This window comes from Dermacentor andersoni, chromosome 8 (genome assembly GCF_023375885.2).
Source record: "Dermacentor andersoni chromosome 8, qqDerAnde1_hic_scaffold, whole genome shotgun sequence".
NCBI classification, from domain to species: domain Eukaryota; kingdom Metazoa; phylum Arthropoda; class Arachnida; order Ixodida; family Ixodidae; genus Dermacentor; species Dermacentor andersoni.
The window spans coordinates 152,431,908-152,444,387 of NC_092821.1; the positions used below are offsets into that span (position 1 = coordinate 152,431,908).

At 46.9% G+C, this 12,480-nt stretch overlaps 2 protein-coding genes across 2 annotated transcripts in view; both read left to right on the forward strand.

The window, feature by feature from the left end:
• Positions 1 to 10,544, forward strand: part of LOC126525490 (protein argonaute-2-like) — a 93,496-nt gene extending 82,952 nt beyond the window's left edge. The window contains exon 8 of the transcript XR_011896187.1: positions 10,453 to 10,544. The gene's annotated coding sequence lies outside the window, so the exon portion shown is untranslated. The remainder of the gene's footprint in view (positions 1 to 10,452) is intronic.
• LOC126525984 (DNA topoisomerase 1-like) overlaps positions 8,500 to 12,480 on the forward strand; it is a 31,366-nt gene continuing 27,385 nt past the window's right edge. The window contains exons 1-2 of the mRNA XM_055067938.1: positions 8,500 to 8,531; positions 10,462 to 10,587. Of these exons, the coding sequence (XP_054923913.1) occupies positions 8,500 to 8,531; positions 10,462 to 10,587 (158 nt within the window). The remainder of the gene's footprint in view (positions 8,532 to 10,461; positions 10,588 to 12,480) is intronic.

Consider the following 12,480-nt stretch of genomic DNA (forward strand, 5'->3'; position numbering starts at 1 on the left):
TCTATTCGCACCACGCAGTTAATAAACCTGGTTTATTTCACTATCACTGTTTCTTTTTAACCATTGTCCCTGATCAACATTCCACGAACAAGAAGCGCGCTTCATGTTTCAAATAGGCGGCTCCTGTAGCAAAATTTAGGTGTTGCCTTTAGAAAACAATGGTAGAAATAGCAGTTCACCCGGCTAAATCTACAATTGGTACCGGCCGACAAGAGTCGAGGGCGCACCAAAGCAAGTAAAACCATAAACAAATTTTACTGCACAGACTTTCTGCGTGGAAAACTAGGCGTACGCCAGCGTCCGCGCAACGAACGCGCGCTCGCTAGCACTGGACAACGACAGCAAAATTGAAGGCATCATGTTGTATAACCCATGCCTTGTTACGAATGGCCGTACGGGGTGACAACGTGCCAGCTTTCAGCCCGCTGCACGTGTTCCAATCCAACCATACGGGCCGCACTTCAGAGAACTGCGAATAACCGGCAGCCACGTGGCGCGGGGTCAGCTCAGGAATGTGGAACCCTGCCGCGCCACTCGGGACGAAGCAGAGTTCTACGAAGCCCCTCTGACGTCGGCTCCGGACCTTTACACCTGTGTGTGTGTGCGGCACTGAAACCTGTGCAACACGTGTTTGTGAGCCCTCCTCCAAAAGGGCGGGTCATCTACGGTGACGTCGAACGGTGACGTCGAACGATGACTGGACGAACGTTTCCGTTCGCTTGGAATCAAGGGGGGGGGGGGGGGGGGGGGAGAGCTTATAAGCAGCGATTGTCGGCTGCTAGAGTGTGCTCGTTGTCGTTGCTAGAAATGTACTAGTGAGCTGCGTGCTCGTTGTCATGCTCGAGATGTACTAGTGAGCTGTGTGCTCGTTGTCGTGCGAGAAATGTACTCGTGAGCTGTGTGCTCGTAAGCTGTTTGCAGTATGCGTCGTCTTGCGGGCTCCATATGGGAGTCACGCTAGACTGTCGATGTATGTCTTGTTTTAAATGTAAATCCTGTAACTAAATCCTGTTCACCGAGTTCCTCTCTACGACCTTCAACTCCTTCAAATGGTGGCAGCGGCGAGATCGTCCGACAACTCTAATAGCCTCAAGTATGTATACGTAGCAAAAAGCTGTCAATAAACATTTGCAGTTGAAATAAAGCACATGCATAAATAAAACACAAGTTATAAGAACATAAGCGCGCAATCGGTCTCAGTACCCGCAGCGAAATTACGAAGCGCGTCTCCGCCCCAATCCAGTTTTCTCGCAGCGCCTTCGCATTATTTTGTTGCGATGGCAATTGTGTAGACACTGCAGGCGCAGTTCTGCCGTCGACGTCGCCGTGAGTTTCCGTGTGAGAGAAAGCGTGTGATGCCCGGATGCGTGCTCTCTCTTGTAGCGCGCGAGGCAAGGGGGGTAAGGCGAGGGAGGAGGGGCGTTCTTCTCCAGCGGCTGCCAGGGTGTCTCGAAGTCCTTCTTGCCCGCTCCTCCGTACAGAGTGGGGACAAAAACATGGAAGGACTCTGGTGGGGACAACTGTGGCGTCTACTTAGCGTTGCCACGCGAATCGCGGACGCCGTAATGACGCGTTGCCGGCGCTCTTGTGTCTTGAAAGCAATCTGCGACGTGGCCAAAGTGCACGCCCGCGCGGGCCTCATCTTCAAAGCAATATGCGATGTTTGCAGAGTGCGCGTAGTGCCGGTAGCTTCGTATGCACTGTGCCTTCGATGTTTCGTTCGCGTTGAAGCAACAGATGCACCGAGGTCAATTGGCTCGCGGCTGCTGTCGCGTTTCCTAACTCCAGCGTTTTCACAGACAGCTAGTTTCCGCTCTCATCGAGCGAGACGTGTTCGTGTTTACTTGTGCGCGCTTGACACCGTGCTGGTTAATTTAGTTAAAACACGTTGACGGGCTAGTTGGTCTGAATCCATAACAGAATAGGCAAGCGCGAGTGAACAAGGACGCAGAAAGACACGCAAAGACAGCGCTGTCTCTGTGTGTCTGTTTCTTTCAGGGTTTTCTAGCAAATACTCTCCGAAATTTAGCGTCTGTTTGGAAATGAATCAGTAATGATGACAGTAAAGAGCATTGATAACGTATAAGAAATGAAACATTTCATTCACGAAGAGCTGGTCATCGATTTTTTACACACCGTTGTTTACATACATTATCATCTGCTTGCGCAACATGTCGGTCTCCATTCGAGACCTGTCCGGTCGCTGAACGTATCTCAGCTGGGAGAAAGTTCTCTCGACATCACAGCTTCCATTAGCTGGGCACAACAATGTCAATGCAGCATTTGCCAGCCTGGGGTAGCGAGCAATAGAGTCATGCCAATACCCAATGAGTTCGACAGCTGTGTTTGTGGGGCTTGCTTCCAACAAGCACTGGTTGAACTCGTCGTGAAGTGAATCTACATCGCCGGTTACGGACATGAACAGATGTCGGTAGCCATCAAATGACTGCCCCAACAGGCGCTTCTGAAAAGTATCCAGGACGGCTCCCAAATTCCACAAAATTAGCTGGTTTTTCATCTTTGTCTGAGACATTCTGTTCAACAGTGCTGTGCCATTTTGTGGCGAGTTTCATGTAGAACTCTTCACAACATGTTTTTTACTAATGTGGCGCTGCCCTTGGGTAACATAGAGAAAACCGCTCTGGCCTGATCGTTTTACCGATCATCGTTGAAAGCTCGCTGACAGTCTGCTGCAGCTTGACGTTTACCAGGTGATCAAAGCTGGGCATCACGAGTTTTCCGCTTTCAAGCGTTTTCTGGGCTTCTAAAAGGGGGCCGAGTGTGCTTGTCATCAGGATTGCCTTCGCATAAACAACTTTTTTAGAAAGGATCATTCGAAAAGATTCCACTTTGCTGCTATCATGCGAGCTTTCAGCAAGTTCCGTTAACGAGCTCCACACTTCTGTATGACAAGCATAAGCGCTTTGTAGAAGCTTTGCCATCTATTAGGGACAACAGAAGGTGGCTCCTTAACACCAGGTCCAAAGAGGCCATTAGAAGCACACTTTTCGGTGTACTTTTCGTAGAGCTTGCTAGTGTGCTTAAATAACGCTCCTAACTTGATCACTACGGATCGAACTGTTGACATGCATGGTAAAGAAATGGAATGGTCAACACTCACATGAATCTGGTGTGCTAAATCTTTCACATGCAAGATATGGATCCCATCAGCTTGACAGATTTCATTTTCATTTTTCGCATGTACTCCGCTGAGTCTGTGGATAACGCCACTACACCTTTCCACGTCTTGCCTAGTGAGGAGAACCTTGCTGACTACGCTGGTTACCGTATAGCTGTTCGAAGCATTTACTCTGTCGACGTCGACCGAAACAAACAACCTGCTTCTTCACGCTTTTTTTTTTTTTTTTTGTTATCGTAGCACAGGAGAGTGTTGATGGTAGGCACTGCAGTGATGTCTGAGGATTCGTCGACGATGACACTCGCTTTCACATCTTGCATATCATCGCGGATTTTCACCACGTCCTTGTCGAAAGCTTCTTTCGGGTATTTCAGCCGAAGACTTGTCCTGATGGCATGGTCATCGCGGTCTTGCAGTATCTGCGTACCAAGTCCCCCAGAGGTCCGTCCGCCTGGTGCATGCTGATTCCACTGTACGCTAGGGCACGAACGAAGTCATGGATTACGCCGTCCGCTTCAGTTCCTTTCGCACGTTGTCTACAGGACATATCAAAGAGCGTCTGCTGAGATGTTCCCGCCAATTTCTCAGCTTCCTGGGTCGACATCTTGAACTTCTTATGACTAGATGAAGTTAGATGCTCACGAATTCGGTCGTAGGGCTTCTTCGGTGGATAGGTGACCATTTCGGTGTTGCAATATTTGCACACTATAACGCGCGGCTGCCTTCACTGTTTTTCATTGCGATCTGGAGATCTTCATGCTCTTTACACCAGTCATACAGTGTCTTTCGTCTTCCTCCTATCTCCATGCTGAATTTTCTCGTATTGGAGCCTTATGTTCGCGACGGTGGCTTTGCGCTCACCAGTCGCCCCCGGTAATAGGAATTGACGATATGGCGATCATGCGTCTCATTGATTAGAGTTCGCACTCTAGACCAAGCAGACGCGTGATTCACTTCATCGCCAGTTCCTTCTCTCCAGATGGCTGGTGAGTTCTTTGTTAACAGTGCTTCGAATTTGTCGGGAAAACATGTAGGAAAACCTGCAGGAAAACCTAAGAGACCAACCTCCTTTTCGCTTGCTGGTCACATTCTCTCGTTTGTCTTCCTATTACCCCCCCCCCCCCCTACTAAAATGTGACCCTTTTTTGAAGCCCTTCGAATCGGAACAGTGCCACCATTATCTGAATCTTGCTGTTCCTGTCAAAACAGAATTTTGAGTGCAGTGGCTTCTTTCCTTTCTTTTGTGGGCGGTCGAAAGGGGATATCACAAGCTGCGTGAAGCGCGGGGGATGCAGTCGACCAATCAGGCACCAATCAGGCACAAATGACCAACCAGGCAACCAATCGACTTGCCGAGAAAAGGAATTAAGGCGATTATTGGACGGTAATGCGAACAACAGTGTTAGGGAAAAAACATTGCCTAAGTACTCTGACTGAATCGGGGACACCAGGAAGTCTTTACCAATGCAACCTCTGTGGCTTGTCTGGCGATCTCCTTCAACGTGCCAGCAGGCGAAATGAAGTAAAAACATATAGTCTAATATCAATCAACCAATCAATCAATCACTTCAGTATCAAAGACACTTGGTGCGTACAGACAAAAAGCCATCTATCAGGCTTCACAACGTCTGCACCCTCGAGTACTGGCAAACAAGGCGCATGAAAAATACAGCACGTCAACAGAAATAAACCGAACAGTGTACAGAAGTCAGGTGTATTAATTGTACGCCCTTAAATCAGTTGATGCTGTCATAAATACTAGTAAAAAACATAATAACAAATCATTGTGTAAAAAAACGCTTGTAGACACAAACAGGTTCACATGAGTAGATGAATACCGCATGAAATTACACATCGTATTGCGAAAGGAAAACACTGAGAAAATAGTAGCATCACAGCGAAGCAAATAAGACAAATAGGCGTGGCATTGTGTTATAGTTGGAACTCTGGATTATTAAGCAGCGCAGATGTCTGATATTTTATCATCTGAGTGCCGTATTTTGTACGTGTTCTAGGCACCTTCCAAAGTTCACGCATCCTCAATGTACGGACATGTTCAAGCTGGCATAATCCGGACAATTCAGTAAGAAATGAGTTGCTATTTTTCAATACCAATTTATAGCGTTTATTTAATATTACAGGGTAAAGTTCATTCACTGGTAATATATTTAGAGCCTTAAAGGTTGGTTCCGTGTGCGCGTCGTGTGCAGCATTAACGAGCTAATGGGATTTGCTATTCAGATCGTATTCGGCTTCGGAATTCGCTATTAAAAATGATCGATTAGCCGTTCGTGTTCGAATGCGACGCATAACAGCACTTTTGAAGACTTCAAGGTGAGGCAATTGGTGAGGACTCTTATTTCGAATGAGTGCGCTGCTGGAGAATAGTGGCCGCTACGCAGAGGCGCACCCGCTCCTGAGAGAATTAAGGCGCGGGTGCTGATCGGTTCTGCTGAACAAGTTCCTAGCTGCTATCCAATATAAACGCCCCGTTTTGGGGCAGCCTGTAAATCTGCAAACTTGATTCAGGCAAGAAAACCATTTTTTTTTTTTTTTTTTTTTTTTTTTTTTTTTTTTTTTTTTTTTTTTTTTTTTACAGCGAAGCTGTATATGGCACGGTTCTGATTAAAAATATGTCCGTGGGCAAGAGCCGTGTTGAATGAAAAAATATATATAGCCGTCTATGTATAAAGCAAAAAAATCAAAAAAAGAAGAAAGTTAACATTTTAAAAGAACTAGAAAACAGTAGAAAAATAAAAAAAGACGAAGCAAACAACGAGGTTATGTGTTTGTGTCTTTATTCAACGAATTTTATTTGTTTTATTTTATCACGCTTTATTTGTTTGAAGCGGCAAGCAGGAAGTTTACATATGTTTTTCCGTCTGCGTTACGCAAGTCCTACTGATGAAAAACTATATGCGCAAAAATACACACGAGAGATACATGCTGCTTGAAGAACTAGAAAAATGTTGATTCTCCGAAGGGAACAGTGCAACAACATCGTAGAATGAAAGCCGACTCTGCGGCTGCAATGCACGCGCAATCACCGAGTGGCACTGAAAAAAATAAAATTAAATGAAGTAAGGAAGAGAAAGAAATGCATCTATTCCTAAGGCATAAATGCATGTCATATCCAATTATAAACACCGTCTGAGCGGTGTGAACACATATACCAGCGCGCGAAGTATTACGGATTAAAAAACAACTGTCCGTAGGTAAGGAACGATCCTACGTCTTCGCATTGAGTCTGCCCACGAGGCTGCGCGTGACCTCACCGACCGCGCTTCCTCTATAAGGAGCACTGACTCCCCTCCTCTCTACGGTCACAGGGACGCTCCCGCTACTCACAACGAGATTATTAAATATTTCTACATGTCCAGAAGGGTCTTTCCACCCCCTCACCCCAAGTTGAATAGGGCGCAAGCCGTTTCGCTTAGGCTCCTACAGACCAGCACATATCCGTGTCTGTCCGCTCTCCACGAGGCTTACCCCGACGTGTATCGCGACGACGCCTGCCCGTCCTGCGGCCAGACCTCCACTCTACCTCACATGCTCTGGGAGTGCGGGTCGACATACCCCAAGTTCATCAAGGAGGAGTGGGACTCGCTTTTGCGTAGCCCCGCTCTAGAAAAGCAAATCCTGGCCGTCCGGCGTGCCCGCGACCGGGCCGGTGGGCTAGACTTGCCGGTCCCGACGTGGGACTAGCCGGGTGCGCGACGAGTTCGCGTCCTCGCCGGACCTACAATAAAGTTTATTCACTCACTCACTCACTCACTCACTCTTCGCATTACGCGTGCGCCGTTTTCCCATTCGCTTTCTGGGCTATATAAGGTTTCTTTCTTTCTTTCTTTCTTTTTTTTTTTTTTTTTTTTACTAGAACTAAAGAAAGATCGCGTACTCGCGACGCCTGCGGAGGAAAGGATGTTCCACATCATCTCACAAGGTTTGTCAGTGGTGGCGCTACCGGAACTAACCCAGGGTTAGTTGTGGTAGTGAAACATTACCCCGGAAAGTGGATGGGGTAATGGCGCCGCGCTAGCCCAATTGGTAAGAGCATCAGTTGTTTTTTCATCCACTTTCAACTCCATTAATTTATAATTTCTTTATTTCAATTCGTAAGTACAAGTAATTTCCCCTGTGTTGTCCTTGACATCTTTGTTTGTTGGCTTCTTATGATTAATAAAAATCGGGCTCCTCGGTTAACCCCCTTTCTTCTCGCTATATATATATATAATGTCCTGCTCCTTCCCCTCGCCTCTCCTTCTCAGCCCTATTAGTGGCCACTTGTGGGTATTCGCCTCAATGATTCAGAACACCATCGACACCCCACGCATACTGGCCGATCAAGTGCCAGTGCACAGCCGGAGAGAGCTCGGTGAGAGTTGACGTATGCTGTTGTTACCCCAAAACATGGCTCATGTGAAGCTTGATGTCGGGACAATATCCTTTTTTCTTCGTTGCTATGCAATTGAATAGCATCTATTATTTCTGTAAGGGTTCGCCACAGCGTATTTTTCGGACTGCCTAAGCATCCACTCACATTAAAGCTGAAGTATTCAAGGTTACATAAACGTAATCTATTAATCTATAGATTATGATTTAATACTACATCGTTAACGTCTCTTTTGATTTACTCTGCGCTCCAAGTGGGAGGGCACAGTGGCACTGAATGCTTTGCTATAGAAGAGCGTAGAGAGGCGTGTACTGCGCCCCCGCGGATGCGCGAGTGTACCAGTCTGCGTAGCATTGCTCAAGGTTTCAGACACACAACGCTTTTTTGGCTAACAAAGCATATCGTGCAATGCGCGAACCCCGTGGAAACCAAAGATTAAATATTAAATAAACAAGGCAACAAACATTTTCGTCGTCTATCTCAGTTGGTAGTGAGTGTGCGTTTTATTTTTTCATCAATGCATGCGTGTTTACAGAGTTTATATTTCTTTTTTTTTACCTCCTGTTTTTCGTTACTTCTGTCACCAAAACGCATGGGCGTGGATAAATAGTCGCCCCCGGCAGCCAGTGACCAAACATGTACAAACATAATTGGATAAGAGGGCTAAAAAATTAGTATATGGTTAGGAGCTATATATTTATTTATTTATTAATACCTCAATGGTCCAAAATAGGACATTAAATGGGGGGTGGACACGTAAAAGGCGGGATTGATGATGTTGAAATTAGAAAGATAAGTCGGAACACTCAATGGCAGATCTAAAGCGCGCTGTATCGCGGATGAGTGCAGTTTGTCTGGGAAGGCCATTCCAGTCTCGGGCAGTTCGGACGAAAAATGACTGCAGGAAGGTAGTGGTGCGGGCTTGTGGTGGGATTACCGAGTTCGGATGGCCTGTTCAACGAACACGATGAGTCAGCTGGACCAGCTGGCTGTCACGAGGTAGGGAATAAAAAAAACCTGTGATATAGGCATAGGCGAGAGATGCGACGACGAGAGGCAAGAGGCGATAGGTCTAGTTTAGATTTTAGTGATGAAACGCTAGTGTGATACGAGTAATCTGAAAGAATAAATCTAGCAGCACGGTTTTGAACGCTTTCAAGGGCTTTAGTGGATTAGTTTGGTAAGGGTCAAAGATAGCACATGTATATTCAAGTTTTGGTCGCACAAGCGTTTTATAGGCAACTGATTTCACGGGTGTTTGTGCCATGAAGAGATTACGGCGAAGATAACCAAGAATTATGTTAGCTGAATTAATTATGTGGCTTACATGATTTGTCCAAGACTCACCTTTGGATAGGTGAATTCCTAAGTACTTGAAGGAGTCGGTAGTAGATATAGTGCAGTTGTTAATCTTGTAGGCAGGGGGGATGTAGTTAAGGGATATAGTACTGTATTGACACTGTATTGATGAATTACTGTACTGTATTGATGAATGATATTTGTGTTTAGCGACGGTAAGAAGAACAACAAGGCTGATTCTTGGGCTAGTTGGTACGGTTTACTCATAATGGCAAAGCCTTTAGCGCAATTCAAGAAAGACAGGACAGCGCTGTCCTGTGTCTCTGTCCGTCCCCGTCTTTTCTGAATTGCGCTAAAGGCTTTGCCATTGTGGATAAGAAGAAATAAGCTGAAATAATTAAATTATGTGGTTTTACGTGCCAAAACTACGAACTGATTATGAAGCACGCCGTAGTAGGGGACTCCGGGTTAATTTTGACCACACAGGGTTCTTCAACGTGCATATAAATCTAAGTACTCGGGTGTTTTCACCCCCAACGAAATGCGGCCGCCATGGCCGGGATTCGATCTCGCGACCTCGTGCTTGGCAGCCCAACACCACAGCCACCAAGCAAACGTACCCGCCGTGGTTGCTCAGCGGCTATGGTGTTAGGCTGCTGAGCACGAGGTCGCGGGATCGAATCCCGGCCACGGCGGCCGCGTTTCGATGGGGGCGAAATGCGAAAACACCCGTGTACTTAGATTTAGGTGCACGTTAAAGAACCCCAGGTGGTTGAAATTTCCGGAGTCCTCCACTACGGCGTGCCTCATAATCCGAAAGTGGTTTTGGCGCGTAAAGCCCCATAATTGAACCAAGCAAACGCGGCGGGTGCCAACTGTTCTTCTGGAATGCTATAGAAGCGCCAGTCTTATCGTCAACGCATGCAACAGGCAAGAACGTAACATGGCCTTGAAGTTCCTGCTGACGTCATAGAAGGCGGACAGCGTCTGCTAGTGTCTGTACATAGTTTATTGATAAACAATGATTACATTGCATTTGGCTTAGTCTTGATAACTTTTTTTCCGAAGAATGACTTTTTCCGAAGAACACGTGAACACAACTTATATTAAAACTCGTGATGTTATACTAACGCACCAGTGAAGCGCACGATTAGAAACGGAAAATTCAGCCCTTAATTTTTTTTTTTTGACAACCACCCATTTTATTGCTTCAGAAAAGCACGTTAAGTCTTAGGAACAGCAGCAGCAGATTAACAAACTTAGTGTTGTTGTTTACGTAGTGTCCCTTTAAAAGATCAACATTTAGCTGCATGTAGATATTGTTTTGCGTCGTGGATTCATTAGCCCCGCCTGTTGACTCGCTCCCTGCGAGCTCGTGTTATTCCAGCACGATCGCACCGAGGCCCGCGTGCTTCTGCGAGTGATCGCCGCTCGTGCCGCTCGTCCTCGCGTTGGTCCGCCGAGAGCGCGCTTGTTTGCGTGATTGCGTCTCCCGAGCTTTACCGTCGCAGCTGGCGACTGTTCACGACACTCTTCAAGTATTGCGTTGCGCATTAGATTATACGCTATAGCTGCGGGTGTCCTCGCTTCGCAGTTTTTAATAAACTGCCGCATATTTCAGGCACTGAAGGTATCGGCGGCCGTCAAGGGAAACATGTCATAGGCTGAAGTCAAAGTCGGCCCGAGAGGCCCAAAAGGCTACGACAAGAGAGCTAGAAACGGAGAAGGTGGAAGACGACGCGGCACTGTGGAGATGGTATGGTTTTCTGGAGCCGCATTTTCGCATCTGGAGAAATTACAGCTTTAGTAACCTATGTAGTAGAAAAATTCGGAAACGATAGTTGATCATTCGTGTCCTTAGAGAAAAATGCGGCTAATTCAGCGGAATTAAGACACCGTAAGCGAAAGCGTGATTGATTGATTGATTGATTGATTGATTGATTGATTGATTGATTGATTGATTGATTGATTGATTGATTGATTGAAATAGAATATGGGCCCCAAATATATTTGCAGAAGTAAGCGTTGGGGCACGCAGGAGTGAAGGGTTTTAGAATAGGGCTTTGCGTTTGCAGATAGCGTCTTCCGCTTGCAGCGCCACTACGGCGTCAAAGAAAGGCTATATAAATAATTAAATAAAATATACCATTTCATGATAAGAAGAGTAATTTTGGCATTCGTGTTTTCGCGTTTAATTGCAATTTAGAGGTTATTCTATTCGCAGCAAGCAATGAGTCGCACTTAGTTTTGAGTAACGAACTTTACGTGCCTTCACCAGCCAAGTTAAGCCGTGTTAGGCCTACGAGCCATGAAATCGACAATCGAATTCGGAAGCATGCGTCTATTGAATCAATCTCCAGAACACGCGCTAGATGAGAGAGAGTGATAACCGCAGTCACTTCTCCTAGCTTGCGAACTTCACGTGTTACCGCGAATCGAGCCCAGTTTGGTGCTAGGTTAGAGCAGTCTCTTCAATGGGTGCCGCCATGTTTGTTGACGCAAAGCTTTTGGGGCAGCATTTGGGGCTCCCGCTAAATCAGTGAAATGGGGCTCTTGCATTGCCCAGGGGGCGCTGCGAAAAAGGTGCGAAAAAGCGCCCTCTGTGCTAAAATGGGTCGTACCAAGCTCGGTCGTCTGCTTCGGAAAGCACGTTTACAATATGGACCCGCCACTTTCGGTTGTGTTGTCACGGCCTGCAGCGAATATCGGGCGCCGAAGATTTTTTCAGGAGTGGCACGCTGCGTAAAGGCAAGAAATTATGCAGTGCCGAATACGTGTATGCCGTTCAAGAATTAAGCGGCGAAGTTTTAGCACGGTGTCAATCGCAAGTGAAGCGAGTCGCGTACGAAGTGGAACTTCAGGTAAGGTTTGCACGCTGCTAGATTCAGGCGCACAAACGCGACGAAATGCTTGCTATAAATGAATCCACAGCAGCGATAAGCAGACATCATGTGTACGGAACTGCTCGAGCACACGACGGTACGCGCCGCGACGGCAGCGGTCTTTCGACATGCCGCGAAACGGCGGGTCTCCTGCAATCTTTGTTGACTGCATGCCGCTAAACAAGTAGTTATGCCTGCGTTGTAGTAGCGGCCATCTGTCCCTTTTAGTAACTGGTAATAACTGATGCAATGCATATGAGCTCGCACGTACGCGCGAATCGCGCTGCAGTGCGAGCTCGTGCGCTGCTCGATTGATGTAGCTTTTAATGATAACGCTCGAAAATCGATCTGCTGTAATCAATACTATCTTGCTGCGCTGCCTCAACATGCTGGCTTAATTGAGGTCAAGTATGAGCACATTTAACTCTCTAACCTGCGCTGCTCGTAGTGGGGTAGTGAATTCACCGAATCAGCCCGGCCATTTGTGGTCATTTGCACACACTGGGCACTTCACCACTTCGCACTGGTCGAATTGTCGCTGTGGCCGGGTTTCGAATCGTGAATCACCAGCCATGCCTGCTGCTATGTCGGTCTGTCGTCGGGACTGTAGGTGCAAAAGACCGAATTTTAGAACGCAGATCTATAATCAAGCAAGCTTCAAGACAGGTGAAGCAGTCAGCATGGCGCGAAGTTTCGCTTACCCAGCGCGACGAACTGCAGTTATACAGCGCGCCCGACGCTCCGCTTCGTGAGGCCTTGAAGGGAAA